This window comes from Micromys minutus (genome assembly GCF_963924665.1).
Source record: "Micromys minutus genome assembly, chromosome: 1".
NCBI classification, from domain to species: Eukaryota; Metazoa; Chordata; class Mammalia; order Rodentia; family Muridae; genus Micromys; species Micromys minutus.
In genome coordinates this window covers 17,806,306-17,827,431 of record NC_137969.1, presented here as the reverse complement: position 1 = coordinate 17,827,431, position 21,126 = coordinate 17,806,306, and the positions used below count along the sequence as shown (strand labels likewise).

General features: G+C 44.8%; 1 protein-coding gene across 1 annotated transcript; it reads left to right on the top strand.

Moving 5' to 3' along the window:
- Positions 1 to 7,488: 7,488 nt before the first annotated feature.
- Positions 7,489 to 20,100, top strand: BST1 (bone marrow stromal cell antigen 1; the record flags this gene model as incomplete). Its single annotated transcript, XM_080941444.1, has 9 exons — positions 7,489 to 7,655; positions 8,221 to 8,347; positions 9,339 to 9,474; positions 9,978 to 10,060; positions 12,737 to 12,813; positions 13,657 to 13,749; positions 15,360 to 15,446; positions 18,167 to 18,226; positions 19,995 to 20,100. 9 exons carry the CDS (start codon positions 7,489 to 7,491, stop codon positions 20,098 to 20,100), a joined length of 936 nt encoding a protein of 311 aa, XP_080797570.1.
- Between the last annotated feature and the right edge of the window lie 1,026 nt (positions 20,101 to 21,126).

The window sequence follows — 21,126 nt, the reverse complement described above, 5'->3', positions numbered from 1 at the left end:
TTCTTATCAGTGTTTACCCCACTACATCTTTGAGTCATTAAGTCGGTGTTGGCCACATGATGAACGTTTAGAAACAAAACAAATCACAGAATACCAGAATGTTTTGCATAAATCTGCCTGAATTTTGTACATGTCAAGGACTGTTGAAGTCAATTTTAATACACTTGAAAAGAATGAGAGATGATGAATATATTAGTAATTATTTTTAATAACTTGCCTGTACATGTCATTTGGTATTCATGATAGCAAAAGTAATGGTGTAGAGTTTAGTTTTCTATCACCATGTGTAGGGCAAGTGAACCGTGTCATCGGACAGAAGAATGGTAGAGTTGAGTGAGCTCAGATCTTGGGAATCACAGAGCCTTGAGGTCAGCTGGAGTCCAACCGCACCCTATTCATTTCTGTACCTGCTCTGGAACACATCAACCAGAACACCCCACTGAGAGAACAATGGCAGCAAATCACATAGGCAACACTTGGAGTTCCTCCCCATGCAAATCAGTAACACCTCAAACTGAGCCAATAGGAAACACCTACTGCTAAATCCCACCCAACCCCGCAGTGTTTATATAGTCTCTGACCACATGGAATTGCACACAAGTTATTTGACCGAATATCATCTTCTGAGAGTGGCTGTTTTTACTGAGTTGTAACACTTGGGGAAGAGTTCTCTCTCCCAAAGCATTCATCAAATGACCTCAGCCCCACCTGCCTCTCTTTACCTTAACCACATTCTACTACAGCACATCTGTACCCCACCTACAGTCCATGGAACACTCCTGTGTTTGCTATAAAACAGAGCTCAGGGGATGGAGACTAATACATGATGTACGGGCAATTAATAAAACCATGTGAGTCTGGGACTCTCGCCTAAGGAGGCTGCCCCATGTCTCAGCCATCCCTGCCAATGCCCCACCTCATTGGAAATAGACATAAAAGACTATGATATGAATGCTTTGCTAGGAACACTTTGCAATCACAGTCCCACGAATAACAACTCTGGACTAGCCTCATGACACGAATGGACTGTTCTCTCTCAGTAATGGCTAACAGCCCAACCCTTGGCCAGCAGGCTGTGGCCACCACATTAAAACATTATTTAAACAATGGACTCAATATATCTCATTATATGGATGACATTTCAATTCAAAACTTCCAGTTCACAATGGGGAATTGTCCACCATATTCCCCATAACCCTCAGAGACGAGGAATAATAGAAAGACCACATTAAGCCCTAAAGGCCCAACTTCTAAATCAAAAGACAAATGCCTATTCCCCTAATATAAACTAATAACAGCTCTGACTACCCTAAATATATCTAACATCTACAAGAATTCCAAACACCTTCCTATCTCCCTCCATTGACACATACCATAAATAACCCAGAAATGATGGTAAGATCCCCTGGATGGGATTTGGAAGGAACCAGACCCCCTCCTTACAAACAGAAGGGAGTTTTGTTTGTGTTTTTTTCACAGGATCAGCTTAGGCCTATCTGGGTTCCCACCAGAAATGTCCAACATTACTACGCCAACCAAGAAGATGGCTTGCCTGTCACTGACAGATCAAGGTCAGAGGAAGCAGAAGGGGCTGAGGTGATACCACCTTTTAAAGGAGCAACAAGATCTCCTGAAAAGACATCCATGATCTGGTAACTGCCACCCAGGCCAAGTGCCCTCCACAAGTGTCCCTCTCCTCTATTCTGAAGGCTATTTTTTGTCATTCTTAACACTAACTCTGCTACTGCCCAGCCTCTCTCTAGCCTTCCCAACACTCACCAGTGGAGATTCTTTGCTAGAGAGAGATCTACAACAGACACAACACATTCACAGGAACCCAGGATTGCCCTCTTGAAGGATGTCAGACCAGGACTGAGATTCCTCTACAACCCCATTCCATATCTACGACACCTCCCCACCCCCAGCACGCTCCTCTGCTTTCCTTACTGAAATACAGGTGAGTGCCTCCAGGAGGCCTCCACATATGGAGGTTGTGAATATTAGAATCATAGAAATTGAATCTACCAGCTATAGTGGCACCACACTTGCCAGCCTTAAAACTCATTCTTAGCTTTCCATCAGCAATCCCTGGAATGAATGTTGGTGCATGGGAGTCATGGAGAAGCTCTACTCTAACGGCTGTGACAAAGACCCACATGTCTATCGATAGCTTTTCCCTACCTCCAAATCAGCCTTCATTCATATTAATATTTTTCAACAATAAAAATCACTCACAGAAGAAGCTCCATGGTACCCTTTCTTGGCCACAATACATCCAATATGTTGCTGACCTCCTTCCCCTAACCACTCTCCCCAACTCCTCCCAATGCTTATCCGTGCTTTGTTTCTTGATTGCTATTGGCAGCTGTTCCCATTAGCATTTCCTTTTATGAACCCCATGGATCCTTACCCATGCCAAAAAAATCACAAGACATTCCTACGTTTTATCTACCCTGCCCCTTTGCCTTGTAGACCCCATCCTACATGCATGCACCCATTACCAAACCAATATATGCTAATTCCCCCCACCTCTCGCTCTTCTCTGGTGCAGAGGCACTACAGGTTCCTACACCCCCATACGGATTGTTCCCCAGGTTTATCTCTACAAACCTGAAGAACTTGCCTTACAGCTGGGAGTAGACCGAAAGGAGAGTGAGCTCTTCATCCTCTGCTCATCTGTCTGGGTTTCGCTGTCTAACTGGATGTGACAGGAACCACTGGAGCATCCCTCATCTAAACACACGACCTGGCCAATGACATCCAGGACAAACTTGACCAGGCAATGGCCTCTACTGCAGACAGTCTTGAGTCCCTTCAATGCCAGATAACCTCCTTAGCAAGAGTTGTTCTCCAAACCCTCAGTCCTTGGTCTTACTGATGAACAGAGGGACTTACATTGTGCTGGGATGGCAGAACAAGACATACACATGGTCAAAGATCTCAAGGGAGATCTTCATGCACACTATGCTACCACACCCCTACTTACACCCTGTGGTAGCTTGACTTCTTCTTCTCCTCAGCCCCATACTAGCCATTGGTGCCTTGCTTCTCCTGGCACCCTGCCTTATCTGATTTCTGAAACTGCAGATGAGTATCATTGCAAAGATCACTACTAATCAGGTTTTGGTTTAATACTAAACCATTTTCAATACAAGACACAGTTAGTCCAATGACCTATCTCCTTTATAAAAACAAAAAGGAAAAGTTATGGAGCAAGTAAGATGTGCCAACAGATAGAAGAACTGGTAAAGGGGAGTGAGCTCAGATCCTGGGAATCTCAGAGACTTGAGATCAGCAGGAGTCCAGCCACAACCTATCCATTTTTGTACCTGCTCTGGAACATATTAACCAGGACACCCCACTGAGAGAACCCGGGCATTCGGTTACATAGGCAACACCCGAAGACCTTCCCCATGCAAATAGAGCATCACTCTATAGTTCAAACTAAGCCAATAGGAAACACCTACAGCTAAATCCCACCAACCCCTCAATGTTTATGTAGTGTCTGACCACATGGAACAATACACACAAGTTATTTGACCAAGGACCATCTGAGAGTGGCTATTTTCACTGAGCTGAAACCCTTGGGGGAAGAATTCTCTCACCTGAAGCATTCATCGATGACCTTGGACCTGCCTGACTTGCCAGGCTCATGCCACTGCTACCCCAACTGCCCCCAGCAGTCCTAGCCACCGTTGCCCCTGGAGCTGGTGCTGCCGCTGGTAGCTGATAAGAGGCCAGGGACCTCGACTACTTGCCCTGAGCAGGCTGCCCAAACATTCTTGCTTCTCTTCTAAGAGCTGTAACACTTTGGGCATTCCTGACTGGACCCGAGCCTGGTGGAACATATTTAAGTCCCTGTTCTCTTCCCACTCGGGACAGAGGACAGCCACCATGACTTAAAGGTAAGTCTGTAATTCCCAACAGATTCAGTTGCAGACCTTAAATGCATTTTTGGAACTGTTCTTTAGGCTGTCTTTGCTCATTTTTATCAGTAGCAAGTATGTTATTTCAATTAAAATGGAAGAATTATGTTTAAAATGAGTCATTTTCTTTATTCAAAGAGAAAGAAATGGTTAGACACACATTTAAGTTCAACTTTTGGACCTGTGAGTGTTAATGCCGACAATAATGCAGAATACTGTTCCTGATTTTGTAGTTGAGCCATATTTCAGAAAGAAAAAATGAGCATAAATCATAATAATGAAAGATTACTTAAAACATGGCTTTACCAAATGTGCAGAACCCGCTGGAAATGAAAGACACTCAAGCATCCTTTATAGTTCTATTCTTGCAAATAAAAGCTTAAGCTCTTCTAAAATAAAGGGGCACTCAGACACTTGGAATGATGTATTTAGTCGTGAGACAACTGAATGTTTTCAAAGAAAGAAAAAGGGCATAAACCTGTCAATGTGGTTGTCCTCCTCTTGATGGCAAGAAGCTCTGAGTGTCTTACACTGATGGTGAAGGAATTGTTCCAGCATGTTTGGCTCTGGTGTGGACAATTTATGGTGATGAGTCAGCAGACAGATGAAAATACAACCTAGGGCTAACACAGTAGCTCTTCCCATCTGTAGTATTGCAGAGCCGTTAGAAATGGTGCTTAAAATTATTTGGTTATAACCCAGGATGGACTTTGCAATCCAGCTAGGTACAAATACCAATAAGAGGGCTGTAGAGATGGTTCAGTGGTTAAGAGCACTGACTGCTCTTCCAGAGGTCCTGAGTTCAAATCCCAGCAACCACATGGTGGCTCACAACCATCTGTAATGGGATCTGATACACTCCTCTGGTGTGTCTGAAGACAGCTACCGCGTATTTATATATAATGAAAAAATCTCTTTGAAAAATGCCAACAAAGGGAGCCATACAACACCTTTAAAGTTTATGCCAGATGTGTGTGTCGAGAAGATTGTATGGAGGATATTTGTGCTTTTTAAATTTAATCTCACACCTATCTAAGTCTTTACGTACTTTTAAAGAATTAGAAGAGCCAATACATGGTCAATATAGATGAGCTGGAAAGTTATAAATGATCACAAAACATAGAGCAGCAAGTCTCACTGAGAACATAGAGGTTAACCAACAATGTGCTAATAATGGTTAGTTCAGGATGGAATTACTGTGTCATCTGCTGGGATGCTTCACCATCCAGAGACCTCCACGGGTTGTCGCAGAAGCACAGAAGGTGCTGCAAACACGGTTTACCTCAGTCAAGGAAGCTCACCGAATAGCTGATTTCTTGAAACATTTGGTTCGGATATTGGAATTTCTCATACTGACGTGTTTTGAAACAACACAGTGTACTAGGCAGGGCTTATGAATTCAGGGATGAGATTTACATTTTTCTCATAGGAAAAAAAAACTCACCTAGGAAACTGCTTTTTGGAAATGATGTTGGTGTAACAAACTTGGCATATTATATTGACCTTTTTGGGCAATTTCTTAATGAATTGAGTTCAAAACTGCTGGATTGTCACTAGCTAGCAAAGATTAAAGGAGAATCCTAGTCACTATGTCTCCAACATTTATATAACATTTGAAGAAGATATTGTTAATGAAAACATTTTGAAGCAAGCACAGTCAAAGATATTGCTATATCTCTCTTCTCTGGCTCAATTTTAACTACTTCTTTCAAGAAGAGAAATTTAATTGATTGGAATTAAGAAAACAGTTAGTAAAGAGATCCATTTGTGTTTTACAACCAGAAATTAAGAAAAGAGTAAAGCCTGGTGCCCAAAGAAACAAGTTAGTTATTACAATTTCTTCATGTTCACTGAAGAACAATTACAAAACCTTAAGTTTGTGGGGTGTTTCAAAAGACCAGGCACTTAAAAATATTATAGAGAAGTCCTTGAAGAAGGTCCTAACATCAGCCTCCCTCTAACCTGCACATATACAGGTACAGGTCACAGCACAGCTACACACACACACACACACACACACACACACACACACACACACATACACACACACACGATTATATCACACATACACAAAAAAATAAAAGCTTGTTTCTTCCCCCACCCCACCTGCCTGTAGAAATTTGGTAAGAAATGTTCACCTGCCTATAAGAAATTTTTTCTTATGCCCCAGAAATAATAATTTCTCTATGATAAAAACCTAATGCATTAATAGTTGATGTTCTTCAGTGGTTTGCCCACTGAAGAGAAGGTATCACCTGGCCTGTATCTCATGGGGGCCGGGGGGTTTGGAGCATGGGGTACCATTGTAGCTGGTGCTTTTGTGAACTGTAAGTTGTGTTCCAGACCCCTGAGGGGCTTGGATTTTTAATAAGATATGTGTATTCAGGGTAAGTGCTAAGTCAGAAAGTGAAAAGGCAGAAGGGTGGGGTAAAGCAGGGGCTTTGGAAAGTCGGGCTGAGGGACTAGGGGGTCTCCATGGAGGTGGTGTGTATGCAGCTCAGACTTAGGGACAGGATCCCCTGTGCAGGGGACCTCCAGGTCCAGGAGGAAATTGCAACACACACACACACACACACACACACACACACACACACACTTCTGTACAATCTACTACCATGTAAGGCAATAGTCACAGACCTACAGAATAGGAGTGTAGACGTCTTTGAGGAACATTTCAACTTGATCGTAGTCAACCTCTGGTCTTCAAAAATTCACGTTCATCCTACACGATAAAGACCTTCACCCATCCTAATGTCCCCCACAATTCTGAACTTATTTTAGTATCAATTTGAGTCCCAAATCTGACATCTAAACTGCCCAGATTACCAAGGAGTGTAGCTCCGAGCGAACGGTATTCTGAGACAAGGTTATCTGTGCGCACTTGGAAAACTTGAAAACAAGTCCTGTGCTCCAGAAGCAATGGGGTAAGTGTAGGTGATGCCTGTGACCTTGTCCCTCACAAAGGAAGAAAGGGAAATGCAAAACGGTCACCGTCACCAGTCAGTGACATCCAGTGAGTGATTCTTGTCTGTGCTCTTGTGTCTGTGGCTTTTCTCAAAGGTATCAGTTTTCAAAGGGTAGCACACCTGTCTGTCCGGGAAGGACTGTGTGAACCGGAACAGAATTCAAGTTTGCTTAATGTTCACATGGTAACCGATGAGTGATTTCTATAGGTGTGTGTGTGTGTGTGTGTGTGTGTGTGTGTGTGTGTGTCCTTAAAACAAACAAAATTCACCCATCTTTAGCCTTTGGGAAAGAGGATGCCTCCCAAAGGTGCTGTTGTTTCAAACCATAAAAGGTTTTTTTCTCTCTCTCTATGGCTGAAACCCTCACGTCCTTCAAATTCCCATTTGAATTTCGAGGTCTCTTCTCGAGCTGTCTTTTGCCAGACATCGCCCCAAGTTTAATGTTTGTTAGAACGGAAGAGGAAAGACGATGAGTCTAGCTTGGCGTCTGAATGAGCGTCCTGTCAAAGCTCACCAAAGGGGAACCGCCTCTGTGGTGGAAAAGAAACTGGGAGGAGTTCAGGAGGCCACGGGCTAGAGGAATCAAAGTCTCCTTGATGGCCGTTCAGGGATGTGTGTTGTCTCTGTGGCTGTCCCTCTTGCTGCCTGTGCTGCTCCGGGCGAGAGCTGCCGAAGCACGGTGGAGGGGGGAGGGTACCACGCCTCACCTCCAGAGCATCTTCCTGGGCCGCTGTGCGGAGTACACGACGCTGCTGAGCCTCCAGTAAGTGCTAAGCCAGAAAGTGAAAAGGCGGAAGGGTGGGGTGAGGTGGGATCTTTGGAAAGTCGGGCTGAGGGACAGGTGACGTGTATACAGGTGACTGCAGCTAAGACTGCCCCTGTGGGTGCAGAGGTGAGAAGAGTGTGTGCCACCAGTCTAGAGGTGATTTTGAGGGTGGAGGAGGGGACAGTATTACTTAAGCTGTTTTACCTCCCGCAGTGAGAGTGCTTCCCAGTGCATCATGGGAGGTGCATTTGGGGGTTTCTTTTTATAACTTTTTATAACTTATACTGTGTTGTGTGAACACTGTGTGTGTGTGTGTGTGTGTGTGTGTGTGTGTGTGTGTGTGTGTGTGTGTGTGATGTGCCTGTGCCCACAGAGAGGAAGACAGTGGGGGTCCTTGCTCTATCATTTTCCGTCTCCACTGTCCTCTGAATGTCATCTGGAAGCTAGAGTTAGGTCCCAGTCACCCTCCTGTTTCCACTTCATACAGTGCTGGGGTTAGAGGCACAGGCAGCCACATGAGCAGGGTGGTGGGTGACACACTCAGGTCCTTGTGCATCTCCAGGGACAAAAACTGCACAGCCATCTGGGAAGCCTTCAAGGTGGTGCTGGACAAGGACCCCTGCTCTGTGCTCCCCTCAGACTACGATCTCTTCATTAATCTCTCCAAGCACTCCCTCCCTAGGGACAAGGTAAGGACAAACGCCTCGGCTGTGGACAAAAGTGTAATTTCTACCTCTACATCTACGCTACTTTCTGCTCCTTCATACCTCTCTGTCGGCAAGAAGCAGAAGCAAGATTTAAAATGCTGGTCGATGAACTCAAGAAATAGCTTACTGGAATCCTCTGTGTTTCCAGTGGTGTATCAAGGGCTGAGGATCCAACATAAACAGCAGTTCTTGCAGCCATCTCTTCCCAGTCTACAAAGAGACTGGACTACTGAGGGCCAGAGGAGACAGTGACCAGGAATGCTGTTCCACCTGCAGTGTGAAGACACCATTTATCCTGGAAGGCGCCAGGCGAGCTGTAAAGAATTAGGTGTTTGCACACTCCAGGAAGGGCATTGTGCAATTGCACACCATCCTAACCTGAGCTACGGAACAAGGCCTAAGGCTTCTGCTCCTCACTTCCCACATATAGAAACAGAGGCACAGAGAGATGAAATGCCTTCCTTAGCGAAGCTTACACACCTAGTATGGGATGGAGCCAGGCTTCAAGCCCTGGTCCTAATCATTCCTAATCAAGGTTCTTACCAACGGTGCACACATTTTATAGCACAGGGGAAATATGTCATCATCTAAGCGGTTCTCAGCCCGTGGTACTCCGCTGGCAAACCTCTATCTTCAAAGACACTTACATTACAGTTACTAACAGTAGCAAATCGACACTTAGGAAGCAGCAGTGAAAAACAATTTGTGGTTGGGGGTCACCGCAGCATGAGGAACTGTATTAAAGGGTCGCAGCATCAGGGAGGCTGGGAACCCCTGATCTACACATGTTTGCAGTGCAGAAAGGACAGGAAGGTGACACTCGAATATGCCATAGCAACAAGGACAGAAAGAGAAAGCAGCAGACCGCAGGTCCGAATTCCATGAGGAATGGCTGCTGACTTCTCTTGACCACACTGCCATCCGCGTGCTTTCGTTTTATGCCATATTTTAACTCCTGCTTGTTTCTCCTCAGTCACTGTTCTGGGAAAATAACCACCTACTGGTGATGAGCTTCTCAGAGAACACCCGCCGCCTCACGCCCCTGTGCGACGTTCTGTACGGCAAGGTTGGAGATTTCTTGAGCTGGTGTCGACAGGAAAATGCCTCCGGTAAGACTTTTGCACAAGTCATAGCGCCTCGGCCCGTGGATTTGTCTTTGGGGGCTGGGTGTCTTCGTATATGTTCATCTCATTTAATCCTTCCCAAATCCTGATGCCTAAGAAAACAATGAGTAACTTAACTGTTACTGCTTGTTGTTACAAGTATTTCAGACACTTTAAGTCCACACATTATCCACTATGATTCTATCTATCATCGGCGCTTTGTAGCAAATGTGGAAACTGAGGCACGACATGGTAAAGGGAGTCGCTTAGGAATGTATAGCCAAGAAACTGTGTAGTCTCAAGGTTTGACCTCGGAGCCTGTGACTCCGATCCAGCCTGGACTCTGCCTTTGTGTCTTTATTTTCCAGAGGTGGGTAAACTGAGGCAAAAAGAGAGTAAATGTACTATGTACCTTTTTCAGAATCCATGCCAAAAAAAGGGATCAGCAAATTCCCGAAATGAATACACCTCCAGCATGAACTGTGTATGTGTGTGTACTTTTCTCCTAGGACTTGATTACCAGTCCTGCCCCACATCCGAGGACTGTGAAGACAATGCTGTGGACTCCTATTGGAGAAGTGCATCCATGCAGGTAATCTCGGGATGGCTGACTGAGTGTCAAGCTTGTTTGGAATCTGTAGAACTGGGCCCTACGCCTTCACCCCATTTCTGTGTGTCTTTCTTTCCGCTGTAATGATGACTCTGACTCTTCTCTGCTCCACAAAGTTGTGAGGGCCCACGAAGGCAAGCTATTTACGGCAGTGGCTGGTGCAGAAAGAAATGTTCAGCAAATGTCAGCTCCGCGTGGGGCTGGTGTACTATTAGCCTACCAATTGCACCATGGCTGTGTTTAGTGGTTCGAAGCCATGTTAATTCTTAGTGCTGTGAAAAGAACTGGAGTAAGATTGATCTTACAGGAGAGCCTGGGAAACTGGGGACTTCACTGGGGGTGTCGGAAATGTCCACAGAGTAGCATTAATAGGAGAAAAGCTGATGGGCTACCAATAAGCTGAAGCCACAGAAATGTTCTCAAGGCAGGTCTGTCTGTGTCTCCAACAATATTGCCCTCGGAGTTCATACAAGCTGTCATTGGCTATAAAATGACATCGTTTGCAGCTTCCAGTCTTTGCCTCAAGCACTGAAATAAAGATTAGAAACAAGGAAGGTCCTTAGCTCAGTGCTGATTGTGGAGCATGCTGACCAAGTAACAGGTAGAGGACAGGGACTTCTATCCCTCCCCTCTCAGAGGCGATGTCTCTTTGCCTCCCCTTGTCTACCTGGCTCTCCGGAAGTTCAATGAGGCCACTGATAGGGTGAAGGACTTTGATCAAACCTTCCACCAGGGCCATGCAAAGGACTTCCCGTAAGCATAAGACCTCATGCTGAGGACTGTGTACTCCAGCCAACTCCTGTGGGAGCAGTGTTTGTTTCCACTTTTGGAGGGAGGGCTTCGTCTGAAATACAGGCTCTGGTTAACTGTCAAAGACTTACTGGAGGCTGGAAAGATCAACACCGTCTGTAAAAGCACCGTAACACGGGCCACTGTGAATCTTCCTGACTTTAAGGTGGGTTCCTCAACTGGCTGCTATTATGGGAAAATTATATCAATGTCTCCAGTTTTTAACCCCTTAGAGTATACTAGATAGTTGAGACAAAAGCAAAGCTAATACAGTATAGCAACGAGAGGGCTTGAACCATATTAAGTAATCGATAAATATTACTGTTGTTGTTGTTATTATTATTATTATTATTTGTGATACTGGGGGTCAAAGTTAGTTTCTTTGGTGCACATACCAGGCAAGGTCCTACCATGAGCTACATCTCCCTGGCTGAAGTGTTAGGAGCTTAAACGTTTCCTCTTTACAGCAATCCTCTGAGGTAACTGTTAAGTCCTGGAAAATTAATTACAAAGAGGTCAAAAAGATTGCCCTAAGGTCAAGATTGATAATAAGTAAGTGAACCAGGATTCGAAAACAGGTTTTTTAGCTTCGGAGACTGGATTTTTAACCAGCCCTTTCTACAGCTATGGTCCACATATACCCAGGCTCCTTTCAATGTTTTCCTGTTGTCAGTGTAACCACTGCTTGTAGTAGAGAATGGCAAGTCACAGAAAGACCAATGAGATCCCCCATATTCCTGCCACCAATATGCTACCCCTCAATGCATAGGCTGTCCCAGCATCTCAAGAGTTAAACTCCTAATTTTAGTACTGGGGGAAAGCAGCTGGGGGAAAATGGTACAAAATGTATCTCTGCTTTGGAGCACCTGGCTGCAGGTGTCATTGCATTAGTGAGTAGACCTGTCCTGTGAAGCTCAGTGACAAGAAGTCACCACCGACTACCCTGAGAACAAGACCACCTGGATATCAGCTTATTAATTTGTTTGTTTGTTTAATGGTACCAGGGACTGAACTCCAGGCCTTGGGCCTGAGCCCTGCCCTCAGCCTCACAAGATTACATTGTAGTGAAGCTGGACTGCTGCCCATCTAATCTTGCACTCTGTTTTGAAAGTGAGCACATTCAGCCTATGATATTGCAGGTCTTTTGTGGCTTCATTCCAGTGGCATGTTAATAATTCAGACTTCAGTTGGTCCCCAGTGGGAACTGTGCTCCATTTCCTTGCCGTTTCAAGCTGCTGAACATGTTTTGGTCTTGAAAGTCGTTACCCTCTCCACGTGCATGCGTGTAGTGCTTGTTTGTGGTGGGACTCCGTGCCGTTTACCCGAGACATCTGTGCCTGTGGTTTGTGCTCTGCTTTGGGCGGTTACTTTATGAGAAACTTCTACAGGCCGATGGGTTGTGAGTGGGACGTGTCATGCGTGGCATGTAGGCAAAGTCACTGTCCCCTCTCCCTTTCTGGCAGCTAACAACTCTGCAGGTGTGGAGGCTTCCTCATATTGAGAAGTCACCGCGCCAAACCACCAGGAGCCTGTGGTGAATGTTCGGTGGGAGCATAAAGTGAGTCCTTGTATGACACCACAGCAATGTCAATACTATTTGTCACATCAGTCCCGTCTAGTTTATTCTAGCAGACATGACCGTGTGTGTCCTGGATCATGTCCTCAGATTGCCTGACATGGAGCTACTGAGCCTATGGATAGGGGACTTTAAAGGTGCTTTGCCTCTCAGAATAAACCAGTCTGCATCTCTCCTAGATGCACGAAACACCAAGTTTTCCTCTATTGAGAATCTATTAGTTAAAGAAGGCTGGTTTTAAGGCGCAGAAATGGTGTGCCTCCGTATGCTCAGAGGTGTCTTTCTTCTTGCAGTATTCGAGAGACAGCTCGGGGGTGATCAACGTCATGCTCAATGGCTCAGACCCCAAAGGAGCCTACCCCACGAAAGGGTAAGAACACCAGAGGACACCACAGATGACATCAAACGAAAGGCTAGAGAAGCATCTCAGACCCAGTGTGATGCTTGCTTTTGTATGGCGAGGGAAAGTAAGTAAAATAGTCGGATGGTGTGTTGACCTTAAACCGATAAGAGCAGACCAACACACAGCGAATCTGCAAATCTGGATGGTAACAGGAGTTGCTGTGCAGGGATAAGTCAGTTGGTAGTACATGCTGTGCAAGTGAGAGAACCTCGGTGTGATCCCCAGAACCCAAGTGAGATATCTGGGAGGGGTGGCACATTTGTAATCCAAGTGCTGGGATGGCAGAGACAATGGATGTCTGGGGCTCACTATTCCAGCCAGCTTAGCCTACTTGGCCAGTTCCAGGTTACTATAAGAGATTAGACAGCGCCCAATTTTGTTCTCTGGCTTACATATGCTCATACACCCTCATACGTATAAACATGTGCATGCACACAATGTAAAAAATGAACCCTAGAAACTCTTTTTAGGGGGGGACAAGATTTCTCTGAACAGCCCCAGCTCTTCTGGAGTTCACTTCGTACACCAGACTGGCCTTAAACTCAAAGCGATCTACCTACTTCTACTTCCCGAGTACTGAGTTTAAAGGCATGCCCCACAACAACTGGCCCTCCTGGAAACTGTTCAGAACTTTAATGTATAAATAACCTAATGGCCAAAATGGATTAGTTATTATATTGTGTTAAGACTTGAAGAAATGTTCTCCTACTGAAGACGGGGCTCAATGTCAGGGAACTTGCTTAGCGTGTACAAACTCAGTACCATGCAAGAACAGATTTAAAAAAGAAAAATGTCCTTTCTGTTTTCCAGGTTTTTTGCAGATTTTGAAATCCCGTACTTACAGAAGGATAAAGTCACAAGAATTGAGATCTGGGTCATGCATGAAGTTGGGGGACCCAATGTGTAAGTTTTGGGACTTGGGGTGGTAGCGGTGAGGTCTTTGCTTTGCTTGGATCTGATCATGGCCTCTCTGCTCTTAGCTTTAGAGACCTGTCAGCCTTCTGGTTCTGATGTGACTGACAGAGAAGGGCAGCAGGTGGGAAAGCCTGCCAGTGTGCTCTGAGCCCCACACCAGGCTGATTTTTATGGCATGGGAGTTAGAGATAAACAAGTTTCTTACAGTTTTCTGAGGGTCATCGCCAGTTTCTTTTTCTTATCACTTGAAACCTCAATACCCTCACCAAAATTTTCAAAATCAGCCCAGTGCTCTCTGATGAAGCCTTTGCTCTCTGTGGAGCAACTGCTTCTGCAAATAGGTGCTGGCTAACTGGTGAGGACCAGGACTTCAAAGAACTACAGCTTCTCAAAAATGACTTGAGTTTATATATAAGCAAGGTGGGGCTCATCTTTTTCATGAATGAACACTATTACCAAGGAGCCTAAAGACCCCCTAAGGTCCCCCACCAACTTGTTTAGCTCATGGTTTTCAAACCCTGTGCCTCAAATTTTGCTACATTAAAAAGTTAAACCCATTTCGTCCAGAAGCTTGGCAGTAGAACCAGTTTGTTTCAAGCTAAGCAGCCATGAGGGGGCTTCAGAGGAGAGCTGTGCCCTGTCCTCCAAAGTCTTGATGCTGCATATAGGAGAGCATTGCCAAACCCAAGGACGCATGTGCCACAGAATATGTAGGTCGAGAGAAACTTGAAAAATTCCATTTCAAATGTGTAGTATGACCTAAGTCTCATCTCATGGTGGATTTCACCCCTGCTGTTGGGTCACAGATTGCAACAACGTTGGAAACTGTTTATTATATAAGTTTTACCAAGATCTGTGTTGTGCTTCCTGGAAAACAAAGTATACTTCTTGTTGCATGAAAATCATTATACTTTGTTTTTATTTTTAATTACTTTCTTTCTTAGAAGTTTCTCTTTGTCTTACCTATTAGATTTTGTCCTTTGACCCTACATTTAGGAACTGTCATTTTAACATCTCAGCTCCTCATTTCTGTGGCAAGGGAGGGGGGATTCCCACTTGTAACCTTTGAGCCACGGGATAGAGCTAACTAGTGCACGATTGGATTTCTCTGATTCTAAAGAAGGCAGTGACGCTTAGCGCTGATGAATTGTGCCACAGTAGGGATTACGTTTAGGTAATCAGATTTCAGCTGCCCTTGCCCCAAGAAAGCAAGGGTAAAGTGAGGTCTGTGTCAATCTGTCTCACTGATAGGGATCTTATAGCATCCCATGGTGAGCCTCAAATGCACACAGTGTTGTGTACTTAAACAAAACTTCCACTCTGAGAACAGCCAATAGTGGAACAGATGCCATTCATCTAGCAGAGCTTTAGCGGACCCCACAGAGGCCATAAAAGAAACCTTTCCTGAGCCCCGTGTCCAGCTGGAGGCTTGTGCAATTGCTGACTAAAAAGTAAGCTTGGCCCAGAGCATCAGCTCATGTTCTGAGAGAAGTTCTTTAAAAAAATGGCCTCACTCAGTACTTTGTCTTCTTCATTCTACCTTTTCCTCCTTCTGTGGTCTGTTTATTTTTTAAAAAATACACCTGTCTATGTTTTAGGGAATCCTGTGGCGAAGGCAGTGTGAAGATTCTGGAAGACAGACTGGAGGCCCTGGGGTTCCAGCACAGCTGTATCAATGACTACCGGTAGGTGGCGCTATGTATAGCCTCGTTGAAGGTTAGAGCGATTCAAAGGGTTGGTTTGGGCCATGGCTGGTGACATCTGGGTTGCCTAGGGGTGCGTGGGCAGGGAGAACCTTCCTGAGTCCATTTTAAGGACAGCTGCAGGATACTAAAAGCGCAAGTTTATCATGTACCTATGTTTGCTTTTTCCCTTCAAGCTTGGTTGACCTGTGATGAGACTGGGGACCGTGGTCTGTGGTTCCCATATCTTTAAACCACAGTACGAAAGATCCTGAGTTGGGTATTTCTTTGACAGATGGGTCTTAACCATAGATACTAGAAAAAGATTTTATCAGCTACTGTCTACTGAGTTACTGTGAGCCACACTTTATATGCCGTGACTTGGGTATCATGAAGGGATGGCAGGCGTTAGCAAGATTGGCTCTAAGCCTGGGGTGGCTGTCTGATTCTGGGCCCAGAATTCCTGTCTCTGATTCCCTTCCCCTACCACGCCACCCCGGCCCCTTTCGAGACAGGGCTTCTCTATTGTCTTGGCTGTTCTTAGACTCAGATATCCACTTGTCTCTGTCTCCTAAACACTGGGATTAATGCCGTGTGCCTGCATTTCAGCTCGTAAGTATACAAGCCGAATGGGTTTTCAGTTCAACACTGGAAGGCTTTCTTAGACACTAATGGATGTGTCTGGGTGAATTGACCTGGAGTATTCTTGCCCAACACCATTGTGTCCCTGCCTTCTGCCTTCCCAAAGCTGTGTGAGCTATGCACCATTCTCCCACCTGATCAAACGTGCGAGTGACATCATCCCTGCTCCAGACCTCCTTGACCCTCACCTGTACTTATGACTGCTCGTGCTGACACAAACGCAAAGCCAAGTGCCATCTGCCATCCACTTCAGAAGCCAAACTGAACAAACAACACTTTTCTGAGCATCTAACCTGTGTACAGAGAAATGTATAAATTTACCTACCCAGTCTGATGATCGTGTTCGGTGCACAGCAGCTCTTAGCTATGAAGCAGAAGAACAAAGACCAGTACCCGGGTGTCCTGAAGACTCCCTGATGGGGACAGCCGTCTGCTCCTGTGGGATCACTGGCTAGATTTGTAGTGCCACGGGTTAGTTTTGTCCGTCTTTGGGCTGTAAATATTGTTTGTGGATGAGTCACGAAGTTTAATACTCAGAGTTGATTTTTGAACCCAACTTACTGCAGTCTTGAAGCAAATATTCCCCCAGCACCTCCTACTAATGTTCCTTCCTGTGTTAAAGCACCGGGTATTAGAAATATTTCTAAATGACAATTCTTACTGTTCAGTGACAAGGACAGTGGTGACTACAGATTTCACAGCTACCACCGCCTCTCTCTGGCCCAAGAACTCTGTAGAGAAGCTCTGTCTTCAACCACTAGCCCATGCCATAGCCGTCAGAATAGACCTCCCTGCCCCTTCCCCCATCGTAGCTGTGCTGGGTCCCAGCCTATGTCACTCCTTCCTTGTGTGGCATCCACTTCATCTGGCTGCTGGTCTGGGACTCGAAAACTCACTCAGATCCTGCTGGCTTCTGTTCTGGGTTGAGAATTTTCTATTGCTCCTGGGTAGTAAAGAATCAAAGACTGAAAAAAAAAAAAAAAACATGAAAGCCAACCCAAATGTAGGTAAGACTCGCCTGACCCTCAGAGTTCAGTGGAATAGCCTTTTTGTCTTGCATCAGCCGGAGTTCACATCAGGGTCTATGGTGACACCAGCAGAGCCTTATCTTTCTGTACACAGACTCTTTCTTCTTGGTTGGATTCTTCTAATACCGTATTGGATCACACTCCATAAAATTCAAAGTATGTCTTGGGCGAAAGACAATAACAACCAAATGTATTTCTTTTTAAATATGTTTGGACAGGTAACATCTGTTGTCCCAAACACTCAGGAGGCCAGGTCGGTAGGACCACTAGAGCTCAGCAGTTCAAGAGCCGCCCAGGCATCCTAGTGAGGCGCTACCTACAAAAACCACTAGCAGTAAACTGTATGCATGTAGACTAGACTTCACTGAAGGTCTAAGCAGGGACCACAGAGCATGCAGTTACTCTTCCAGGCCTCCCAGAACTTCACATTTTCTGCCTCCATTACACTAGGCAACGAGCATTCCCAGTTGGGTCATCGCCTGCGTGCTTTAGGTTCAGCCCTCTGCCAATGCACATATCAAAGAGGGTTTCCTAATAAAGTAGGCTGTGCATGCAGGAAGGGTCTGGGTTAGCCTACCACATTCAAGGTTAGCTCTCCAGCTCACAACTGTCAGAACACGCGGAAATCACTGTCGTTAGCGGTTGAAAAGAGGATCAGCTTCATCAGATGGTTGAAGGGTTGAATGGCATCATCGAAATAAACACACAGACAAAATCCGTTGTGCGTAGTAAGTTCTTGGTAAGCGCTAGCTGTTGTAAGAATGGTGCCGAGACACGGTCACTCTGGGTGGCTCTGGCTGTCTTAGAACCTGCTGTGTAGACCAGGCTGGCCTCAAACTTACAGAGATCTGCTGGCCTCTGCCCCCCTCTCTAGTGCTGGGATTAAAGGTATGCACCTCCGCTCTCAGCCTAGCTAATGTTGTTTATAGAGAAGTGGATTGTGGGAGCTTCAAAGATGCATTTTGTGTCTCCAGCACTTTGCAGGCACATCATAAATGGTTAATGGGTGAGAGTTGATTGGATAATCTCTTAGGTACTGTTCTTCTTCTGTAGGCCAGTGAAGTTCTTAATGTGTGTGGACCACAGCACTCACCCTGACTGCGTCATGAACTCGTAAGTAGACGGGTTAATTCAGAACACAGGGGAACCACAGTCTGATTGTCCACCCACTTCCTAAATAACCCACAGTAGAGCAGGTTATCTCTGCGCTGTAGCCTCTCAGTCTCCGAGTTAAACTGGTGCACGTTCCACAGGCATCTGCAAGCTGAGCTAACTCTCCCCAGATGGCCCAGCACCATCCCCGACCTAGCACACTTCAGCAGACATTCTATAAGTGGGGCCGCAGGGGGACCTTGGAACTTTTTCTTCTTAATCCTAATATATATTTGAAATGTTAATATACATGCTAGAACAAAATTTTCAATTGTAAGAGGGCTCAGGAGAGCAAACACTGTTTTATACTTATTCTTATATGATGCAGTTTTTAAAATTCTTAGTAGGTAGAACACCATTTCTATATTCTTGTGTGTCCTTGTACACTAAGATATTCCTGTCACAGCACGTGTGTGCATACACACACACACACACACACACACACACACACACTTACACACCATCTCTCGTATCAGTTATAATAAATGATAATATAGATAAGATTCTGGGATTAGTTTCTTTTACTTAACAGTCTGTCTTGGAGAAGTCTCTATACTTTTCTGATGAATTTTAGGGCTAGAGATGTGTCTCGGTAGTTAAAAGAACTGACTGCTGTCCCAGAAGACTTGGGGTTGATTCCCTACAAACACATGGTGGCTCATAACCATCTTTGATTCTGAAATATGTCAAATCAACACATCTAGCATAGTCCCAGAATATAGTGAAAAGGGGAACAACGCTGTGTGCTTCGCTTGTGTGTGGTAATGGGGGCAGAAATGGGTCTGAGAACTCCAAACCATTGATCTTAACTTCTAGGAAAGAGGGTAAGAAAGACAAAACCACAAGGAAGACCCTCTTAATTTTTTGTATTTTGCTCTGATGTTGTATTTTGTTGAAAATAACTAAAATATATCTGCGTATTAGTTAATTATTTTAAGGCAAAAAAAGTGGGAGGAATTAATTTTGAATAATTCCAAGATGAACTGAATCAGAAATGCAACTATAGTGAATGTCCAGTAGAGGGTGCCATTGGCTAAAAGAAGGGACTTCGGCGTCCTAAGGAAGCTGTTGTCGGTAAGGAACATGGCCAGTAACTAGTCGAGAGCGTGGGATTTGATTCTGAACCAATAAGATCGTTTTATAATTTTAAAAATTCACCTTTTAATTGGTTGAAAAGAATTCAGTAATTTCTGTTTCAAAAACTCAAAAGGACAGACCTTCCTTATTGGGTTTAAATGAGATTTGGCCAGGCCTGTCCTCAGTGTTTTAAAGTCAGAACAGGATTTTCTTAATCAGTTAAACTCTGATAATGCCCTATTCACCAATAAGGAACTTGGCTACCACTCTGGAACCGTGTATAATAAGAATGCATATACAAGGAAATATGAATTGACCCCGTGTGTGCCGGCATGAGCTACGTCCAGAAGGTGGTGTCGGGCAAAGGAAGCCAATTGCATTCTGTGTGTTTACATAAAGAGGTGTGTGCGTGTGTGGTATGTGTGTGTGTGTGTGTGTGTGTGTGTGTGTGTGTGTGTGTGTGTACGCGCGCGCAACCGTGAGTGCTGTCTTTCTTGGAAGGGCAACCAAAATTATTAGCTTCGGTCATCTGAGAATATAGAAATTAAGCATTTTTACTTTCGCTTTGTGAACTTTATATCTACTCATTTCTGTAGAGCGCATGCGCGATTTTGTCACACACTGACGTCATCTGTTTCCCTTATTATTTCAGGGCCTCTGCATCTTTGCGGAGAGAGAGATCATCTCTTCGTGCAATAGGAGATGCCAGCCTTATCATTTCTCTCTTAGTAGCTTTGGCTACAAGTTCTCAAGTGTGACTGGAAAGTCCTCACTGCTCTAACCGAAGCTCTAACCGAAGCCAGCCTTGCAGCTAGCCTTGAGCAGTCCACTGTTCTGTGTAAACTAAGAAAAGTCCACTGTCTCAGACAATTCCTTCCAGGAAAACAGTGTCACCAGACGACAATCCAATCATATTTTCGTTCATCACTCAAGAAGCAAGACATTTGTCTATTCCTGCTTAGTTGGCAGAAGTTGCTACTGTGGAATTAAAATTATTATTTCTTCTTTGACAATGATACAAAGTACTAAGACCTGGAGTGTAGTAGAATCTCATATAATTAAATGTATTTTCGGAAGCATCTGTATTTTGTATTTTCTGTATTTCAAAAGATACAATATGTGCTTGTAAGAGCTTCGTGTACAATATATAAAGGTATATAGATAGATAGATAGATAGATAGATAGATAGATATTGTGCAGAGATGTATATATAAAGATGTCTATTTAATGGCTACTTATGGTAAGGGACACCCCAAAATGTCAAGTGCACACACACAAACACACACAGGCTTGGGGCTGCTGTATAGGGTTTTGTATACTCATAGGATGGGATATTCTTTTCATAAGGAAAAGTCATGTGTCTCACCTGACTGGTGAACAGTTAAGTCAATGGTGGTGCATTCTGTACTAGGAAATAGTGCTCAGCGATCAAAAGTTCAAACGTCACCATCTCTTGATCCCAGTGAGAACAGCAGACAGCGCTGAGGTTTAACTCCTGTGGCCTCTTGAGCAAACATTCCCGTAAACCAGGAGAACGTGTGCTCAAAGATCAATATATTTAGCAGAGGTTCACAATGCAGCCTTGTGGACTATGGAGGTCACTTCAGACCCTCCCTAGGCAGTCTCTCCTCCCTCCCCACCCTCCCCGAACCATGTGTGGTAAATATAGGCACTTTATGGCTTCCTTAACCTTCCATGCCTTTGGCACAGGTCTTTTATCGCAGCGCTTGGGAGGTAGGGGCTGATGGATCTCTGTGAGTTCAAAGCTAATATGGTCTACACAG